Source organism: Lissotriton vulgaris, chromosome 3_1 (genome assembly GCF_964263255.1).
Source record: "Lissotriton vulgaris chromosome 3_1, aLisVul1.2, whole genome shotgun sequence".
Classification (NCBI taxonomy): domain Eukaryota; kingdom Metazoa; phylum Chordata; class Amphibia; order Caudata; family Salamandridae; genus Lissotriton; species Lissotriton vulgaris.
The window spans coordinates 40,953,463-40,974,931 of NC_141689.1; the positions used below are offsets into that span (position 1 = coordinate 40,953,463).

Below are 21,469 nucleotides of genomic sequence, written 5' to 3' on the forward strand. Positions count from 1 at the left end.
CGACTACCCCGGCTCCATCTGAACATTTTCACTTCACCTTACCCTACCATGAAGAACGGCACCGACAGACTTACCTGAACAATAGCTTCATTCAGATTTTACATCATACTCATAATATGACGAACACTTCTAATTGTTGGGTGTGTGGGATGTTGCCTGGACATCAGAAGAAAGGGGGCACCCCGCTCATCCCACTCCCGTTTTCCCACAATGGTTCCTGTAACGCCTGGTATACTCTCCTATTCACCTTACGATGGCCAACGAAAGGGGGGGTGCTTTTCCGTTTGAACAAGATATGTTACCATGACCGGGATGGTTATCCACGAGCTGAGGGTACTCGGTTTGAATGGGAAGAGTACCGCCCCGATAATGTGTCTGCACCCCGAATTTACAGCAATCAAAGGAACATTAATATGTCTAGTTCACATGTCATTAATGTTATAAATACCAAGGCTGATCTCTGTATACGTAATAAAGGTACAATCCCGGTTGGAAAAAGTGAATGTAACACCACACTTACATTTGACAGTCCGAATGGCATACCATTTGTGGCATCCCGAAATACATACTTTATCTGCGGTAATAAAGGCTGTCATCAGCTCCCTTTAGGATGGTTAGGCACATGCTATGTATCTTTTGTATTGCCCCCTGTATTCATTGCCCCACCAATGTATCACAATGACTACGTGCTCTACCACGACTTTGTGTTAAATCGAGTTAAACGTACTGTGGTCTTGGATGATATTGACCAGACCGATACTGCCTTACAACAATATGTAGACTTTAATTTGGGATTGTTTTCCTTTGTGGGGGCTGCTTTGAACAGTCAGAAAATACGACGACTGACTCGTGTTGTCGAGGCTGTAGCTAATGACACTGCTATTGCACTAGGGAATATAACGGAAGAACTTCAAATTTCTCCAGAATCGCATGGTTCTTGATGTGGTTCTAGCTGATCGAGGGGGGGCATGTAGAATCATTGGAAGTAGCTGCTGCGTTTACGTGCCAGATAATTCGCCATCTGTTTATGATGCAATTTCCAAACTCCACAAAATCGCTGCTGAAATACACCCGGACAATGGTACATGGACTCTTTCGGGGTGGTTCTGGTCAATGCTTAGCACTTGGGGCTGGAAGCTGCTGACGATTTTATGTATCATAGTTGGGATACTATTCTTTGTATGTTTATGTATACAATGTGGCCCTGCCTTATGTTCTATGTGTTTATCAGCATGTGTTCCATCCAGACGAGCTCTTGCTCAAAAAGAATTGATGCTTCATAAAGAAGTAGCTCAGATAATGTCAATAGATATCGAAGATGAGTATCCCAACTACGTCCACTATGAGGTAGCTTCAGCTAAACGCTAAAAGGGTCGTCTGTCGTAATTTGACAATGGCCGGGTTAGCGCTTAGCTTTGCTACACGTTATTTCCCTTAACTTGGCCTTACTTGAAAACGCCATTTTGTATGTTACGGCGGCCATTTTGGGGGATGAGCGGCCTCGTGGTCAGCATGCCCTTTTGTCCGTGCTGCTGACCACTCGAGTTTGCCCAGTAACAGGCTATTTTTAGTAACGGTCAAGCCTGTGCATGCGCAGTCCCAACTGACCAGTCACCCCTCAGGAATGTTCCGCCAAACTGAACAGTGAAGTTGTAACCCCTCCCATGAGTTGGCTGTGTTCCAAAAATGACCATATACGTACATAAACTCTGTAACCTTGTACCGCCCATCTTTTTATTACCTGTAAAGTGTATAAAAGAATGACTCACACCAACGTTCGGTGTGATACTTCTTGTATTGCCGAAGGGTGCTGTAGGAATGTACCACCACCCCATGGGGTCTTAATAAACTTGTCTTTTGTACTTTTCAGTTTCCGTGCCAACAGTTCTTTGGTGTAAGTGGGTATTTCTGCGGAGCATGTAGGCCTTGGGAACCCTTTACCACAGTGTCCTGTGGTGTGGTGTTCTGTGGTGTGGTATCCTGTGGTGTGGTATCCTGGGTGTGGTGTCCTGTGGTGTGGTATCCGGTGGTGTGGTATCCTGGGGTTTCTCCAGTGGAATTGGATCCATTAGGATGTCATGGTAGAATGTACCATTTAGAACACTGGTGGTCAGTTGCCTGCTGCCTGCCTCTGTGGATGGGAGGTGTTTAAGATTACTCTTTTCTTAATAAACTTCAAATCAGGAACCGAAGTCTTCTGTGAGCGGTGCTTTTCCACATTGGCATTGATCTAAGGAAGAACCCACAGATTCTTGGATATTGTTTTCTCATTTGTGAAATACTTTAAAAACAGAAACTACAGGTGTGACGCTGGGAAAGAAAAAGTCTCACCGTTCAGCGGAGTAGACCCTTTATTTCGAAGGCCGAAGTACTGTGGATTGTGAGAGGCGAATTTGACACTTAGGGCCACTAAGGCTTAATTTTTAGTTTGATTTGTGTTTGGGCTCAACCAACCGCCATTTCTTTTCTTGCATTCATGGCCTTGTGCACTTGAGGAACTCTTACCTTAACCCACTGAGCTGCAAGCGGTGAAGTGTGGGGTGGAACTCTGAGGCACGGACACTCTTGACCCGTGCCTGTGGGGTTGTCGTAACTGGTCTAATGTGAAGTCTCTTTGTGCCATGCAGCGTGGTTCGTCCCCGCTATGGCACCTGAATTGAGGAGCAGAATGCACGTCGATTGAGGCCCGCGCCTTCCAGCGCGAGGCTGAGTGAGCTTAGCCCGCTCGGCGTCCATATCCAGGACAGCATAGTATTGATTATGGCGTGGATAGGGGTTATGGTGTGGATAGGGGTTATGGTGTAGATAGGGGTTATAGTGTGGATAGGGGTTATAGTGTGGATAGGGGTTATAGTGTGGATAGGGGTTATGGCGTGGATAGGGGTTATGGTGTGGATAGGGGTTATGGTGTGGATAGGGGTCATAGTGTGGATAGGGGTTATAGTGTGGATAGGGGTTATAGTGTGGGTAGGGGTTATGGTGCGGATAGGGGTTATGGTGTGGATAGGGGTTATAGTGTGGATAGGGGTTATGGTGTGGATAGGGGTTATAGTGTGGATAGGGGTTATAGTGTGGATAGGGGTTATGGTGTGGATAGGGCTTATGGTGTGGATAGGGCTTATGGTGCGGATAGGGGTTATAGTGTGGATAGGGGTTATAGTGTGGATAGGGGTTATAGTGTGGATAGGGGTTATAGTGTGGATAGGGGTTATGGTGCGGATAGGGGTTATGGTGTGGATAGGGGTTATGGTGTGGATAGGGGTTATGGTGTGGATAGGGGTTATGGTGTGGATAGGGGTTATGGTGTGGATAGGGGTTACGGTGTGGATAGGGGTTACGGTGTGGATAGGGATTATGGTGTGGATAGGGGTTATAGTGTGGATAGGGGTTATAGTGTGGATAGGGGTTATGGTGTGGATAGGGGTTATGGTGCGGATAGGGGTTATGGTGTGGATAGGGGTTATAGTGTGGATAGGGGTTATGGTGTGGATAGGGGTTATGGTGCGGATAGGGGTTATGGTGTGGATAGGGGTTATGGTGTGGATAGGGGTTATGGTGTGGATAGGGGTTATAGTGTGGATAGGGGTTATGGTGTGGATAGGGGTTATAGTGTGGATAGGGGTTATGGTGTGGATAGGGGTTATGGTGTGGATAGGGGTTATGGTGTGGATAGGGGTTATAGTGTGGATAGGGGTTATGGTGTGGATAGGGGTTATAGTGTGGATAGGGGCTATGGTGTGGATAGGGGTTATGGTGTGGATAGGCGTTATGGTGTGGATAGGGGTTATAGTGTGGATAGGGGTTATGGTGCGGATAGGGGTTATAGTGTGGATAGGGGTTATGGTGCGGATAGGGGTTATCGTGTGGATAGGGGTTATAGTGTGGATAGGGGTTATAGTGTGGATAGGGGTTATGGGGTGGATAGGGGTTAGAGTGTGGATAGGGGTTATGGTGTGGATAGGGGTTATCGTGTGGATAGGGGTTATGGTGCGGATAGGGGTTATGGTGCGGATAGGGGTTATGGTGTGGATAGGGGTTATGGTGTGGATAGGGGTTATGGTGTGGATAGGGGTTATGGTGTGGATAGGGGTTATGGTGTGGATAGGGGTTATAGTGTGGATAGGGGTTATAGTGTGGATAGGGGTTATGGTGTGGATAGGCGTTATGGTGTGGATAGGGGTTATGGTGTGGATAGGGGTTATGGTGTGGATAGGGGTTATAGTGTGGATAGGGGTTATGGTGTGGATAGGGGTTATAGTGTGGATAGGGGTTATAGTGTGGATAGGGGTTATAGTGTGGATAGGGGTTATGGTGTGGATAGGGGTTATAGTGTGGATAGGGGTTATAGTGTGGATAGGGGTTATGGTGTGGATAGGGGTTATGGTGTGGAAAGGGGTTATGGTGTGGATAGGGGTTATGGTGTGGATAGGGGTTATGGTGTGGATAGGAGTTATGGTGTGGATAGGGTTTATGGTGTGGATAGGGGTTATGGTGTGGATAGGGGTTATGGTGCGGATAGGGGTTATGGTGTGGATAGGGGTTATAGTGTGGATAGGGGTTATGGTGTGGATAGGGGTTATGGTGCGGATAGGGGTTATGGTGTGGATAGGGGTTATGGTGTGGATAGGGGTTATGGTGTGGATAGGGGTTATAGTGTGGATAGGGGTTATGGTGTGGATAGGGGTTATAGTGTGGATAGGGGTTATGGTGTGGATAGGGGTTATGGTTTGGATAGGGGTTATGGTGTGGATAGGGGTTATAGTGTGGATAGGGGTTATGGTGTGGATAGGGGTTATAGTGTGGATAGGGGCTATGGTGTGGATAGGGGTTATGGTGTGGATAGGCGTTATGGTGTGGATAGGGGTTATAGTGTGGATAGGGGTTATGGTGCGGATAGGGGTTATAGTGTGGATAGGGGTTATGGTGCGGATAGGGGTTATCGTGTGGATAGGGGTTATAGTGTGGATAGGGGTTATAGTGTGGATAGGGGTTATGGGGTGGATAGGGGTTAGAGTGTGGATAGGGGTTATGGTGTGGATAGGGGTTATCGTGTGGATAGGGGTTATGGTGCGGATAGGGGTTATGGTGCGGATAGGGGTTATGGTGTGGATAGGGGTTATGGTGTGGATAGGGGTTATGGTGTGGATAGGGGTTATGGTGTGGATAGGGGTTATGGTGTGGATAGGGGTTATAGTGTGGATAGGGGTTATAGTGTGGATAGGGGTTATGGTGTGGATAGGCGTTATGGTGTGGATAGGGGTTATGGTGTGGATAGGGGTTATGGTGTGGATAGGGGTTATAGTGTGGATAGGGGTTATGGTGTGGATAGGGGTTATAGTGTGGATAGGGGTTATAGTGTGGATAGGGGTTATAGTGTGGATAGGGGTTATGGTGTGGATAGGGGTTATAGTGTGGATAGGGGTTATAGTGTGGATAGGGGTTATGGTGTGGATAGGGGTTATGGTGTGGAAAGGGGTTATGGTGTGGATAGGGGTTATGGTGTGGATAGGGGTTATGGTGTGGATAGGAGTTATGGTGTGGATAGGGTTTATGGTGTGGATAGGGGTTATGGTGTGGATAGGGGTTATAGTGTGGATAGGGGTTATAGTGTGGATAGGGGTTATGGTGTGGATAGGGGTTATGGTGTGGATAGGGGTTATGGTGTGGATAGGGGTTATGGTGTGGATAGGGGTTAGAGTGTGGATAGGGGTTATGGTGTGGATAGGGGTTATGGTGTGGATAGGGTTTATGGTGTGGATAGGGGTTATGGTGTGGATAGGGGTTATAGTGTGGATAGGGGTTATAGTGTGGATAGGGGTTATGGTGTGGATAGGGGTTATGGTGTGGATAGGGGTTATGGTGTGGATAGGGGTTATGGTGTGGATAGGGGTTATGGTGTGGATAGGGGTTATAGTGTGGATAGGGGTTATAGTGTGGATAGGGGTTTTGGTGTGGATAGGGGTTATGGTGTGGATAGGGGTTATGGTGTGGATAGGGGTTATAGTGTGGATAGGGGTTATGGTGTGGATAGGGGTTACGGTGTGGATAGGGGTTATAGTGTGGATAGGGGTTATGGTGTGGATAGGGGTTATGGTGTGGATAGGGGTTATGGTGTGGATAGGGGTTATGGTGTGGATAGGGGTTATGGTGTGGATAAGGGTTATGGTGTGGATAGGGGTTATAGTGTGGATAGGGGTTATAGTGTGGATAGGGGTTATGGTGTGGATAGGGGTTATAGTGTGGATAGGGGTTATGGTGTGGATAGGGGTTATGGTGTGGATTGGGGTTATAGTGTGGATAGGGGTTATGGTGTGGATAGGGGTTATGGTGTGGATTGGGGTTATGGTGTGGATAGGGGTTATGGTGTGGATAGGGGTTATAGTGTGGATAGGGGTTATGGTGTGGACAGGGGTTATAGTGTGGATAGGGGTTATGGTGTGGATAGGGGTTATAGTGTGGATAGGGGTTACGGTGTGGATAGGGGTTATGGTGTGGATAGGGGTTATGGTGTGGATAGAATTATGGTGTGGATAGGGGTTATAGTGTGGATAGGGTTTATAGTGTGGATAGGGGTTATGGTGTGGATAGGGGTTATACTGTGGATAGGGGTTATAGTGTGGATAGGGGTTATGGTGTGGATAGGGGTTATAGTGTGGATAGGGGTTACGGTGTGGATAGGGGTTATGGTGTGGATAGGGGTTATGGTGTGGATAGAATTATGGTGTGGATAGGGGTTATAGTGTGGATAGGGTTTATAGTGTGGATAGGGGTTATGGTGTGGATAGGGGTTATACTGTGGATAGGGGTTATAGTGTGGATAGGGGTTATGGTGTGGATAGGGGTTATAGTGTGGATAGGGGTTATGGTGTGGATAGGGGTTATGGTGTGGATAGGGGTTATAGTGTGGATAGGGGTTATAGTGTGGATAGGGGTTATGGTGTGGATAGGGGTTATGGTGTGGATAGGAGTTATGGTGTGGATAGGGATTATGGTGTGGATAGGGGTTATGGTGTGGATAGGGGTTATAGTGTGGATAGGGGTTATGGTGTGGATAGGGGTTATAGTGTGGATAGGGGTTATGGTGTGGATAGGGGTTATGGTGGGGATAGGGGTTATGGTGTGGATAGGGGTTATGGTGTGGATAGGGGTTATGGTGTGGATAGGGGTTATGGTGTGGATAGGGGTTATGGTGTGGATAGGGATTATGGTGTGGATAGGGGTTATGGTGCGGATATGGGTTATGGTGTGGATAGGGGTTATGGTGTGGATAGGGGTTATGGTGCGGATAGGGGTTATGGTGTGGATAGGGGTTATGGTGTGGATAGGGGTTATGGTGTGGATAGGGGTTATGGTGTGGATAGGGGTTATGGTGTGGATAGGGGTTATGGTGTGGATAGGGGTTATGATGTGGATAGGGGCTATGGTGCGGATAGGGGTTATGTTGTGGATAGGGGTTATGGTGTGGATAGGGGTTATGGTGTGGATAGGGGTTATGGTGTGGATAGGGGTTATAGTGTGGATAGGGGTTATGGTGTGGATAGGGGTTATGGTGTGGATAGGGGTTATGGCGTGGATAGGGGTTATGGTGTGTATAGGGGTTATGGTGTGGATAGGGGTTATGGCGTGGATAGGGGTTATGGCGTGGATAGGTTTTATGGTGTGCATAGGGTCTATGGCGTGGATAGGGGTCTATGGCGTGGATAGGGGTTATGGCGTGGATAGGGGTTATGGTGTGTATAGGGGTTATGGTGTGGATAGGGGTTATGGCGTAGATAGGGGTTATGGCATGGATAGGGGTTATGGTGTGGATAGGGGTTATGGTGTGGATAGGGGTTATGGTGTGGGTAGGGGTTATAGTGTGGATAGGGGTTATGGTGTGGATAGGGGTTATGGTGTGGATAGGGGTTATGGTGTGGATAGGGGTTATGGTGTGGATAGGGGTTATAGTGTGGATAGGGGTTATGGCGTGGATAGGTGTTATGGTGTGCATAGGGTCTATGGCGTGGATAGGGGTTATGGCGTGGATAGGGGTTATTGTGTGGATAGGGGTTATGGCGTGGATAGGGGTTATGGCGTGGATAGGGGTTATGGCGTGGATAGGGGTTATGGCATGCATAGGGTCTATGGCGTGGATAGGGGTTATGGTGTGGATAGGGGTTATAGTGTGGATAGGGGTTATGGCGTGGATAGGGGTTATGGCGTGGATAGGGGTTATGGCGTGCATAGGGTCTATGGCATGGATAGGGGTTATGGTGTGGATAGGGGTTATGGTGTGGATAGGGGTTATGCCGTGGATAGGGGTTATGGCGTGGAAAGGTGTTATGGTGTGGATAGGGGTTATGGTGTGTATAGGGGTTATGGCGTGGATAGGGGTTATGGTGTGTATAGGGGTTATGGCGTGGATAGGGGTTATGGCGTGCATAGGGTCTATGGCATGGATAGGGGTTATGGTGTGGATAGGGGTTATGGTGTGGATAGGGGTTATGCCGTGGATAGGGGTTATGGCGTGGAAAGGTGTTATGGTGTGGATAGGGGTTATAGTGTGGATAGGGGTTATAGTGTGGATAGGGGTTATGGTGTGGATAGGGGTTATGGTGTGGATAGGCGTTATGGTGTGGATAGGGGTTATGGTGTGGATAGGGGTTATGGTGTGGATAGGGGTTATAGTGTGGATAGGGGTTATAGTGTGGATAGGGGTTATAGTGTGGATAGGGGTTATAGTGTGGATAGGGGTTATAGTGTGGATAGGGGTTATGGTGTGGATAGGGGTTATAGTGTGGATAGGGGTTATAGTGTGGATAGGGGTTATGGTGTGGATAGGGGTTATGGTGTGAAAGGGGTTATGGTGTGGATAGGGGTTATGGTGTGGATAGGGGTTATGGTGTGGATAGGAGTTATGGTGTGGATAGGGTTTATGGTGTGGATAGGGGTTATGGTGTGGATAGGGGTTATAGTGTGGATAGGGGTTATAGTGTGGATAGGGGTTATGGTGTGGATAGGGGTTATGGTGTGGATAGGGGTTATGGTGTGGATAGGGGTTATAGTGTGGATAGGGGTTATAGTGTGGATAGGGGTTATGGTGTGGATAGGGGTTATGGTGTGGATAGGGGTTATGGTGTGGATAGGGGTTATGGTGTGGATAGGGGTTATAGTGTGGATAGGGGTTATAGTGTGGATAGGGGTTATGGTGTGGATAGGGGTTATGGTGTGGATAGGGGTTATGGTGTGGATAGGGGTTATAGTGTGGATAGGGGTTATGGTGTGGATAGGGGTTACGGTGTGGATAGGGGTTATAGTGTGGATAGGGGTTATGGTGTGGATAGGGGTTATGGTGTGGATAGGGGTTATGGTGTGGATAGGGGTTATGGTGTGGATAGGGGTTATGGTGTGGATAAGGGTTATGGTGTGGATAGGGGTTATAGTGTGGATAGGGGTTATAGTGTGGATAGGGGTTATGGTGTGGATAGGGGTTATAGTGTGGATAGGGGTTATGGTGTGGATAGGGGTTATGGTGTGGATTGGGGTTATAGTGTGGATAGGGGTTATGGTGTGGATAGGGGTTATGGTGTGGATTGGGGTTATGGTGTGGATAGGGGTTATGGTGTGGATAGGGGTTATAGTGTGGATAGGGGTTATGGTGTGGACAGGGGTTATAGTGTGGATAGGGGTTATGGTGTGGATAGGGGTTATAGTGTGGATAGGGGTTACGGTGTGGATAGGGGTTATGGTGTGGATAGGGGTTATGGTGTGGATAGAATTATGGTGTGGATAGGGGTTATAGTGTGGATAGGGTTTATAGTGTGGATAGGGGTTATGGTGTGGATAGGGGTTATACTGTGGATAGGGGTTATAGTGTGGATAGGGGTTATGGTGTGGATAGGGGTTATAGTGTGGATAGGGGTTATGGTGTGGATAGGGGTTATGGTGTGGATAGGGGTTATAGTGTGGATAGGGGTTATAGTGTGGATAGGGGTTATGGTGTGGATAGGGGTTATGGTGTGGATAGGAGTTATGGTGTGGATAGGGATTATGGTGTGGATAGGGGTTATGGTGTGGATAGGGGTTATAGTGTGGATAGGGGTTATGGTGTGGATAGGGGTTATAGTGTGGATAGGGGTTATGGTGTGGATAGGGGTTATGGTGGGGATAGGGGTTATGGTGTGGATAGGGGTTATGGTGTGGATAGGGGTTATGGTGTGGATAGGGGTTATGGTGTGGATAGGGGTTATGGTGTGGATAGGGATTATGGTGTGGATAGGGGTTATGGTGCGGATATGGGTTATGGTGTGGATAGGGGTTATGGTGTGGATAGGGGTTATGGTGCGGATAGGGGTTATGGTGTGGATAGGGGTTATGGTGTGGATAGGGGTTATGGTGTGGATAGGGGTTATGGTGTGGATAGGGGTTATGGTGTGGATAGGGGTTATGGTGTGGATAGGGGTTATGATGTGGATAGGGGCTATGGTGCGGATAGGGGTTATGTTGTGGATAGGGGTTATGGTGTGGATAGGGGTTATTGTGTGGATAGGGGTTATGGTGTGGATAGGGGTTATAGTGTGGATAGGGGTTATGGTGTGGATAGGGGTTATGGTGTGGATAGGGGTTATGGCGTGGATAGGGGTTATGGTGTGTATAGGGGTTATGGTGTGGATAGGGGTTATGGCGTGGATAGGGGTTATGGCGTGGATAGGTTTTATGGTGTGCATAGGGTCTATGGAGTGGATAGGGGTCTATGGCGTGGATAGGGGTTATGGCGTGGATAGGGGTTATGGTGTGTATAGGGGTTATGGTGTGGATAGGGGTTATGGCGTAGATAGGGGTTATGGCATGGATAGGGGTTATGGTGTGGATAGGGGTTATGGTGTGGATAGGGGTTATGGTGTGGGTAGGGGTTATAGTGTGGATAGGGGTTATGGTGTGGATAGGGGTTATGGTGTGGATAGGGGTTATGGTGTGGATAGGGGTTATGGTGTGGATAGGGGTTATAGTGTGGATAGGGGTTATGGCGTGGATAGGTGTTATGGTGTGCATAGGGTCTATGGCGTGGATAGGGGTTATGGCGTGGATAGGGGTTATAGTGTGGATAGGGGTTATGGCGTGGATAGGGGTTATGGCGTGGATAGGGGTTATGGCGTGGATAGGGGTTATGGCATGCATAGGGTCTATGGCGTGGATAGGGGTTATGGTGTGGATAGGGGTTATAGTGTGGATAGGGGTTATGGCGTGGATAGGGGTTATGGCGTGGATAGGGGTTATGGCGTGCATAGGGTCTATGGCATGGATAGGGGTTATGGTGTGGATAGGGGTTATGGTGTGGATAGGGGTTATGCCGTGGATAGGGGTTATGGCGTGGAAAGGTGTTATGGTGTGGATAGGGGTTATGGTGTGTATAGGGGTTATGGCGTGGATAGGGGTTATGGTGTGTATAGGGGTTATGGTGTGGATAGGGGTTATGGCGTGGATAGGGGTTATGGCATGGATAGGTGTTATGGTGTGCATAGGGTCTATGGCGTGGATAGGGGTCTATGGCGTGGATAGGGGTTATGGCGTGGATAGGGATTATTGTGTGTATAGGGGTTATGGTGTGGATAGGGGTTATGGCGTGGATAGGGGTTATGGCGTGGATAGGTGTTATGGTGTGCATAGGGTCTATGGCGTGGATAGGGGTTATGGCGTGGATAGGTGTTATGGTGTGTATAGGGGTTATGGTGTGGCTAGTGGTTATGGTGTGGTGACGGCACAGCACCTGATGTTTAGGATGGCCTGATTTCAAGTGGTTGGGACAGTGCAGGATCACAGCTTGGGGGCTAGAGTCTCGTTGTGGAGTCTATGCAATGGCACAGGGAACATTTACAAAGACAACAACAAACAAGAAAGGGTTGGTAATTGCTCCAGGAGAGTTGATTCTACTGTGCACGCACCGCGTGGCAGGCTGCATCTGAGGAGAAATAGTTTGACTTTGACTTTGGGAACATAATTCTTTTTTTTTTTAAAGTTTTTGTTTTCAAGTTTCTTTAATGCCTATCATAGTAATTTAATTAATTCAAATTTACAGATGGAGCTCGGATGTCTGTCGCACGCCAGTGTAGAGAAAGCATCGTGTGTGTATGAATCAGTGCAGTCTCTGTGTGGTTCAGATTTTAGTATGCCAAGTTGAGTGATAGTTGGTTACTTGGTGAAAGATTCCTATTGTAATTATTTCATTTGGGGAAATTGTTTCACTTATAAAAATCGAAATGCCAAATGTCACACCACCACCATTCTTTTTATCTTTTCCTGGGGTGCCAACAGCTATCTGGTCAAAATGGAAGAAGGTCTTCTTGCACTATGCACAGTTTGTGGGACCTCTCTCACTGCATAGAGGAAAACTTAATTGCTATTGCATTGTTTGGGGTCAGAGGGCCAGGAAGTATTTGAACACCTGCAGGATCTGGATGATGTGGATGATTTTAACTAATTTCAGATTTTCGTGAAGAAATTAGATCTCCATTCCCTGCCAAAGGGGTGCATGAATCTTGAGCGTTATCACTTCGAAAGGAGAGGACAAAAACCACAAGAGTCAGTTGAAGCTTACATAACTGATTTACAAAAGTTGGTGGCAACCTGCAAGTTTGAGGGTAGTTTGGAGGAGCGGTTCTGTAATCAGTTCATGCTGGGGTGCTGTATTTAGACAGTCAAGGATGAATTGTGGTTGAAAGATGGCCCGAGGTTTGAGGAAGTGTTGGTGGTTGTCAAGCGAGTCCAACACTATTGCCTGTATAGAGGTAACAAAATGTGACAACTTCGCTGTGGCTGCCAATAGTGTTTTGTCTGTCGCTAAGACAGCGTGCAATCGGTCTAGGAAATTTCCGGATGTGATGAAAATTGTGGATTGGTCCAGCAGTGGTAGTAAATCAACTGACTCTCATAACAGAAAGCCTTTTAGGGGAAGGTGCTTCAGATGCGACAACAATGGTCACCTGGCTAATGATAAATCTTCTCCTGCCATTTTGTTCAAATGCCGTATTTATGTTAAGCAGGGTTCTGGCAAAGTGTTGCAATTCCAAGAAAGAGCTTAAATGTGTGGAATAAGTTAGGTATGTTGATGAGAGTTACTGCGTTGTGGTGAAATTGTACTTCAGGTGGAACATCTGAAGGGAAAAGGTCCTACAGAGGGTGCTATTGTAAATGGTCAGAGTGTGAGAATGCCGTTTGACTCAGGAGCATAATTTCACACTTGTACCGAAAGAGCTTTACTTAAATATTTTGAAGGACAACGTTAAGCTTTAGTGAATGGTGTCAGCCTATCGAGTTGCTGGGCTATTTCTGGGTTGATTTATAGCATAAGGGTTGTTTAACAGCTAGACATTTCATATACGGGAGACACGATTGTCAGTTTGTTCCACCAGAAAGGTTTAAATGTGATGCTTAATCCCAAAAGTGATACGTTCATTGTGTTGAGAGACGTTTCAACTGTTACCGAGGTGACACCAAGTGTAACGGCAAATGCGGATGGCAAGGTTTTGGATGGGTGTGAATTTGGAGTAGTTGAGTGTTTGCATTGTGAGTTCAAGGAAATCTTCAGCAAGAAGTTGGGTTGTCTCATCAATTACACACACAAAATCATGTTGAAAGAACCTTCGGAGCCAGTTGCTTGCAAAATGAGAGGGCTACCTGTGGCAAAAAGGGAAGCAATGCGTTACAAACTTAAAAAACTTAAGAATGAAGGAATAATTGTAGAGACCAAAGCAAATGAATGGTTGGTGCCTGTTGTGATCGCTAGCAAACCTTCTGGCGAGATTTGGCTCTGCGTGGATTTGAGGGGTCTTAACAGAAATGTAGTCACGGATAAGTACCCTCTCCCTAATATCACAGAGATGTTGGCCCTACTGAAGGGAGCTGCAGTGTTTTCAACTCTCGGTAGCTTGTCTCCTTCCCAGTATAAGAATTGGCTTGGTAGTTTGGTTTGCCCTGTTCCCATCGTGCACTGGGACAGGAACAGACTAATTTGCATATAGCCAGGTTCTGAGCTGGGATGGTGCAGTGAGCTAAAAAACGGTGATGGATCAAGCCCTGATCTCTTGACTGGGTAGGAGTATTCTGCATCATTCAGAAACTCTGTCCATCACCTTTTCCAAAATTGTGTTTTCAACTCTCGACCTGTGTGCCGCTTGCCACTAGATAAAACTCGATAGTGATTCCTCAGTGTTGACCTTATTCATAACTCTGTGTTTTTAAGTTTCTGAGGTTACCCTTTGGGTTGAATTCTGCGGCCTTTTCATTTCAGAGCTGCACGGAGGATGTTTTGCAGGGTATTGCTGGGTTAAAAAGTTATCAGGACGATGTCCTGGTATATGGCTCATCTCAAGAAGAACATGATTTGACAGTGAGATAGTTTTTGACAAGGTTTAAGGAGAGGGAAGGCTTATTCACTTTCTTTGGGCTAGCTGAGTATTATAACAAATGTATGCCGAACTTGGCTTTATGCAAGCGTGCCATGAGTGCGCGAGGTTTTCCTGGGCCTCGCAGTGTAATTCTGAGTTGCGGGATGTCAAAGAAGCCTTAATGTGTGCCCAGTACTTACAAAGCTATGATACATGTGCGTCTGTTCTTGTAACAGACACCAGTACAAAAGGCTTGGGTGCAGTCCTTAAACAGATTAAAGATGGCAAAGAGGTGACTGTGTTGTTTCTGTCAAGGGCCCTCATTGGATCAGAAAATCATTATTCGGTGATCGAGAAGAAGGGTCTATGTATTTACTGGGCAATAAGGAAATTAAAAAACATTTATGGGAGGTACATTTGCCGTGAGATCTTACCATAAACCCCTGAAGAAACATCTTGATGCAGTATCTTCAAGAATTTGGAGATGGATTGTGGCTCTGCAGGACTTTGATTTCATAATCATAAATATTCCTGGGTACAGAAAATAAGATACCAAGATTGGTATCCAAGTCAATGGAGGCAGGGTTGGAAGTAGAAGCTGATCATTGGGATTTGGATGAATTTAGTGTGTGTGAAATCACTGAGGGAGCAGTAAACAAAAATGAATGGACAGTTGAGCTCACATCTGACCTGGTGCTGCAGGAAGTCAAACAATGTATTTCTGGTTGCTGGAATGGTAAGCATGTGATGGTTGAGTATGTGAAGAAGTACTGGAATGTGAAGGATGAGCTATCTGTCAAAAATGGGCTGCTGTGGAGAGGAACCAGATTGGTACCGCCCATGGTTTTCTGAGAGAGACTGATCCGTTTTGGGCATCTGGCGCAGCAGTGTGTCACATAAACAAAGAAAAGGATTAGGCTATACATTTGGTGGCCAGTTTTGGATCTGCCAGTAGAGTTAGTGGTCAAAGACTGCGTGGAATATGTTTCCAGTGATAAGACCTCTAAGAATGGGGTTCAACCTATGGTTAGTCGAGAAACACCATAACTGATTTGGCAGGAGGTCGCTTTGGATATTCGGGATCCAATCACCCGCAAGTCTTGATAATATAATGTTCTAGTACTAATTGATTTGTTTTCATGTTGGCCAGAAATTTGTATTACTTAACGTGTCAAATATGTAAGGTGGTTGATTTCTCGGATTTGATTGGTGGTAGGGAAGGTTTACCTCATTGCATTCTTACTGAAAATGTGGTGCATGGTCTCCAACGAGATGGAGGAGATCTCGGCATTGAGAAGTATAAGGCATAAACGTTATTCTCTCCATCATTCTGAAAAAAAAGGAATGGTAGACAGTTTCAACAGAGTCCTCAAAGAGACTAGCCAAACTGCAAGGTTCCAAAACAAAGACTGGAGGCAGGAGATCATAGAGAGGTTAGAATGTATGGGCTTCAAAAGAATGCCTTTCGAGGTGTTCAGGGGAGGAAGACCTAACAACGCTATGTATCCTGTGTGGCTAAATTGCAAGGAAGTGCGTCTATCCCAGGCAGTAGAAAGGAGAGTCAAAATGGAGAAAGAAATTATCAAGAAGAGGAAATGTAATTATGATATTAGATGCACCACTGTCTCAACTAAAGTTGTGGTTTGTGATACTGTGAGAATAAAGTTTCTGGAGAAGAGTGGGACTTCAATGTTCTCCCCTCCTACCAAAGTTATTAAAGTGTTTCGCAATGCTGCGAGGGTGAGTGATAATTACATAAGGAATGTAAACAGGATAACCCCTTGTTGCCACTGGCACAGCTCGTCACGACAACCTCATGTGTGGGAAAAACAAAGGTATCTGTTTTACTCAGGTTCCTGCGATGAGGTGAAGCTCACATGTTATGGTTCGTCCTAAATATTTGGAAGGATTTGTGTGAAGAGTCATCCTATGGTTAATCTGTCACATGTTTGGAGTGAAATATGTATAGCTTTTGACTTGCATCTCTTGCAAAATCCCTTGATATTTCTTTTGTATTTCTTTGTTTTACTTTTGTGTTGCAGTTTATTGGGGGAGGTGTGTGGTATCCTTAGGTTGCTCCTGTAGGATTGTAGAGTTTAGGATGTAATTGTAGAACATTAGTAGGATGTAGAACACTGGGAGTCAGCTGCCTGCCTCTGTGGATGCTCCGTTTCTAAAATTACTCTTTTCCTAATAGACTTCAAATCAAGAACCAACATCTTCTGTGAGTGGTGCTTTTCCACAATTTGACTATGCTGTCAAGCAAGTAGAATCATGGTATGGGTGCAAAATTAGCACTATAATATGACATTTCAAATTCTATTCAAGAAGGCAGGGTTTTGGTGAATGTATCGATGATTATGTGGTGGTGCTCACAACACTTGCCGTGAACTGCAAGTTTGAGAAGACCAACCATGATCAAGTCAGTTTATGTAATTGATGGGAGATTGGGGTGGGGGGGGTTAGCTGAACAGGAAAATATGCCTGTCCTAAGTGAGGACGATGACTATTTGTAGAAATTGAGATGAAAAATTAAGAAAAAAATGTTCTGGTGATTTGGACAAATATACTAATTGTTAGCATGATATAAAGTTTAAAAAGGAAACTGTCCCTATTAGGCACTGAGTGAGAAATGTGCTGCTGTAATAGAAGAGTAAACGAAAAAATATTTTAAAAGCTTTGTGGTGTTGGATTCCATTGGGCTCATAGACTCCTCTCTACGGGTGGTTCCTACAGTAATTACCTCAAAAAGTGCAGTAGACTTACATTTATGAGTTGAGTCACAGTCTTAATGATGTAATCTGGGCCACTGGGCATCCTCTTTCCAGAATGCATGAGATGATTTACACCTTGTGAGGAGCCATTGTGTTTATGGCATTAAATATAGCTAGTTCATACCATCATATAGTTTTGGAAGAAGTATCCAGGCACCTTACAGCATTTGTTACACCAAAAGCACATACCAGTTCATGCACATGCCTAGGGGCAGGCATGTGTTTCATCAATTTTCCAGAGGACTATAACAGAGACTTGGTAAGGTATAGACGGCACACTTGACTTTAGGACAATGCTATTGTGCTTATGGAGAAGGTTGAACAGATTGAAACAAGATCCTAGTTCTTTATATTTTGACCAAGTGGGGTCAACACTGAAGGTAAATAAGTGTCAAAGTGTGGAATATGTAGGTCCCAACACATCAAAGGCTGGGATTAAATAAAGAAATGCAATTTTGAACTTATTCTGAGTTTGATGTCATGGTCCATTTAGGCATTTCTTTGGTGGTAATTGGCCATCATCTCAAACATGTTTATTTGTTGTTATTTGTTTCCCTTGTTCTTTGTTATTAAAGGGAGAAGGTGTGTGGTAATAAATATTTGAAGGTGGAATGTTAGATTGTGGAAGGCAGACTGTTGGCAGGTGAATGAAAAGCTGCGAACGACATGTATCGTTTGAATGCAGCAGTTAGAGGCTGGTTGGACTTCGAGGTCAGTCGGTTATGTTTCCCTACGCTGTCTACTTGCTGCTTCTATCTGCACATTGTCAAAATATCCTTTGGAAAATATTTCTACTGTGGAGCATCATCTATTACCACAAAACAACTTTACCACCACTATATGTTTTGCAGTATGAAAATAGAAACCTCAAAAAAAGTAGACAAAAGTTAGCATGAGCAAGACAGGCAGAACCCACTAAAGTATTTCAGTAACAAAGGCAGATGGAAAGAGTATATCAAATGTGGACAATATTGGGGAGCAATAACATGAGCTTAAATGGAAACATAATACTGATATTGCACTCTGACAGTATACATCATGATTGAATGTCTGACATATATGTCAGGTGCAATCAGATATCTGACACATACCACAGAAAGGTATTCTAAAGTGATAGTCCCCACTCAAATGTTACCTTCAGTGCATCTGGCTGTGCGAAATAGGTGGCCCCTCCTTTGCAGATAGGCAACCAGATATCCAACATCTGGGCAGCAATGTGGCTTAGTGGCAGGTAGCTTACAGTCAACACATCTTCGTTCAACAGCATCCTCTTAGCAAATGTTTTTGCCACCCATGTGATCTACAGGGTCATGAACAGAAAAGAGAAGTGGAATAAAGATTTTGTGTCTACAATGTAGAGACAATACAAGTGAGTTCCAATGATTAGTGCATGTCTTCTTTGAAAACCAAAATCACTTATAAAGAGTTCATCGTAGTTCGTCGGTAGTCACTGGAAGTATTTAAGGCCTGAATTTGTACATTTTCTATTCCCACTCAAATTCACTATTCCCACTCAAATCTAAACAAGCTTAGTGAAGGTGTAAAGAACTTAAAATGCAAATTAAATAAATCCAATACAAAATAAAACGTATCTACAATATAATATTTTACAAATACAAAATACACATTATCACACTTAAGGAAATTATATAATTTTCTAAAATCTTATAACACACTAATTAAATTACAAATTCACCTTCCAGCCTGTCGGTTCAAATGTATTGAAACGATTCATTAATTGGGCTTCCCCCTAAGGGTAGTTTATTGCAACTAGTTATGATAAAGTACTCCTAATAGGAAAACCACTCCATTTGTAAGAAGGATGGGAGGCAGATCCTCAATGAATTAATGACATTAGATTGTTTAAGCTAACAGAGTTATCAAGCATTTGCAATGCAATAGGTCTCGCATTAGGAAAGTTTGAGCTATTGGTATTGTAAATGACAATTTTTTTATTTATGTGTTGGTTTTGAAAATAGCTAAATTAATAGCTTTGTTATTTACAATGCCAATAGTTTTAACTTTTCCAAATGTGACACCTATAGCATTTGTACTGCAATATGTGTTGTATTTACGTGACTTAGATGTATTGATATTACAAATAACAATGGCTTTTAATTGTTTTAAATAATTAATACTTAAATAAAAGTTATTGTAATTTATAATGGCAATGGCTTAAACTTTTGTAAATGACTTTTGTCAAGATTATGTTCAGTGTATTTTATTGTGACCAAAACCCAAGAAAATAAATATTAACATCTTTTTGTGACATTTGTAATAAAGCTTGAAACATTGAGAGAACATATTTGAACCAGTTGTTGTTGAATGGTTGCACAGATTGATGCAGTGGTCGTGCTGAGTAATGCTGTGGTGATGCGATAGATAGATAGATAGAGCGAGGGCAATAGATAGATGTGTTGTGTGTGTGGGGTGTTGTGTGTGAGGTGTGTGGGGATGGGGTTGTGTGTGTGGGTGTGTGTCTGGGGTGGTTTGGGTGTGTGTGGGGTTGTGTGTGTTTTTTGGTTGAGTGTGGTTGGGTATGTGCTTGTGGTTGTGTGTGTGTGGGAATGTTTGTGTGTGTGGTTGTGTTTGTGTGTGAGGTTGGTGTGTGGGGGGGTTGTGTGTGTGGGGGTGTTGTGTGTGGGGGTGTTGTGTGTGTGGGGTGTTGTGTGTGTGGGGTTGTTGTGTGTGTGGATGTTGTTGTGTGTGGGGGGTTGTTGTGTGTGTGTGAGGGTTGTATGGGGTTGTGTGTGTGTGGTGTTGTGTGTGTGTGGGGTTGTGTGTGGGGGGGGGGGTTCAGATTGCATAGGGTTTGTGGCACTGCACACTGGCATCGCTATTACAGGCTTCACCATCTTGAAATCACCGTGTGGGACTGGTAACAACATCATGTGTGAAATCCCTGTTTTCACAAACGAGAGTCGTAGTTAAACCAGAGCTATATACAGCATTATTAATTACACCTGCCTGGCTCCACTTTATATTGACTGACAAAATATACTAGTAATTGTGTGTTACACATAAAGCAGAATAGACCTAGTAATTAATTTGCCACCTATACATTCTTGAGACCTGAGTACTAATCACAATTGCGATTGTGATTTGTGAAACTGTGTGATCTTAGGGAAATTATGTTGTAAGAGTTATCTGCCAAATTTGAGACTGCTGAAAAATAGGCAGATCATAGTAGTTATCCAGATATATTAAAACTCAGAAAGCCCCTGTCTCGAAGGCAGCTCCTGTCTTGGCAAGTGATCCTGCATAAAGAAACGTTAGCCAGTGCTGAAGAGCCAGGCTGCTTGTCCTACTGACCACATCTGACCACATCTGAGGTTGGCATCAGGGAGTTTATTGTATACGTGTCTGTGTTAAGAACTGATGCAGAGATCCCAGGACATGCCGTGCCATGCCATTTATGATCATCTCACCCAGATGTGCATTTTTATTCAAATAAACCATCAACCACAAGGAACCATCAACCACAAGAATGTAAGTAGTTACGTCAGGACCAGTAAATCTGCTCCACCCTAACATGAGAAAAGTTAAAATCTGGGAGTAAAGTCTTTTTGACTAGTTGTGAGCCACCTAACATCCTGGGCACAGCCCTGATGACGGGGACACTAGTGTTATTAGAAGAGAAGGAGCCAGCAAGACTGGCTGCTACTGCTTCCTAGTGAATCTTTGCTACTCTCTTCCCTTTTGATCTTTAGCTACTCTCATTCCTAGATTACCTTTGCTACTATCTTTCCTGGATTAAATTTGCTACTCTCTTTCCTAGATTACTTTTGGTACGCTCTTTCCTGGTCCAAATTTTTGCCGAAAGGAGTAACATAAACACTAATGGAGGAAAAGACTTTCCTGATGAGTGCCATATTTTTGAGGGGTTCGTATTCCTTACCCCTTTTGGCTTGCCTCTGCCTTTCGTTCTTCCACGGTTGTTAAAATATCCAGTAATCTGACAGCAGGGGGCTGATAAATGTGTAAAGCTAGTGGTGACTGATAAGAAGGAAACACAAGATGGTTCTCAAAAGGAAAATACATGAAGGTTGGCGGACGAGAAAAATATGTTTGAAGAGGTTTTGCATTCAAAATAGAGTGTAAATGGAGGTTAACAAATGAGGATGTAAGCTGCGAAGTAAAACCAAACAGAATGGTGGGTGGAGTGGACAATAACATCCATAACCTACGTCAACATAATAGATTTACATTATGATACAGGACTGGTCGAAGCCCGGGATTTGAAGGGGGACTAACAACCATAAGGTTCCTCAGAAACAGGGAGCACAAGGGGGAGGGGGCAGGTGCACCCTTTCCTGCATGGAAGTCAATCTC

General features: G+C 44.8%; 1 protein-coding gene across 4 annotated transcripts in view; it reads right to left on the minus strand.

Annotated features, from left to right (window-relative positions):
* The window catches only part of LOC147725893 (long-chain-fatty-acid--CoA ligase ACSBG2-like), a 680,835-nt gene that overhangs the window by 144,195 nt on the left and 515,171 nt on the right, over nt 1-21,469 (minus strand). For all 4 annotated transcript variants that reach the window (XM_086960036.1, XM_086960035.1, XM_086960038.1 and 1 more), the window contains one exon: nt 18,273-18,437. In XM_086960036.1, coding sequence (XP_086816162.1) covers nt 18,273-18,437 — 165 coding nt within the window. The remainder of the gene's footprint in view (nt 1-18,272; nt 18,438-21,469) is intronic.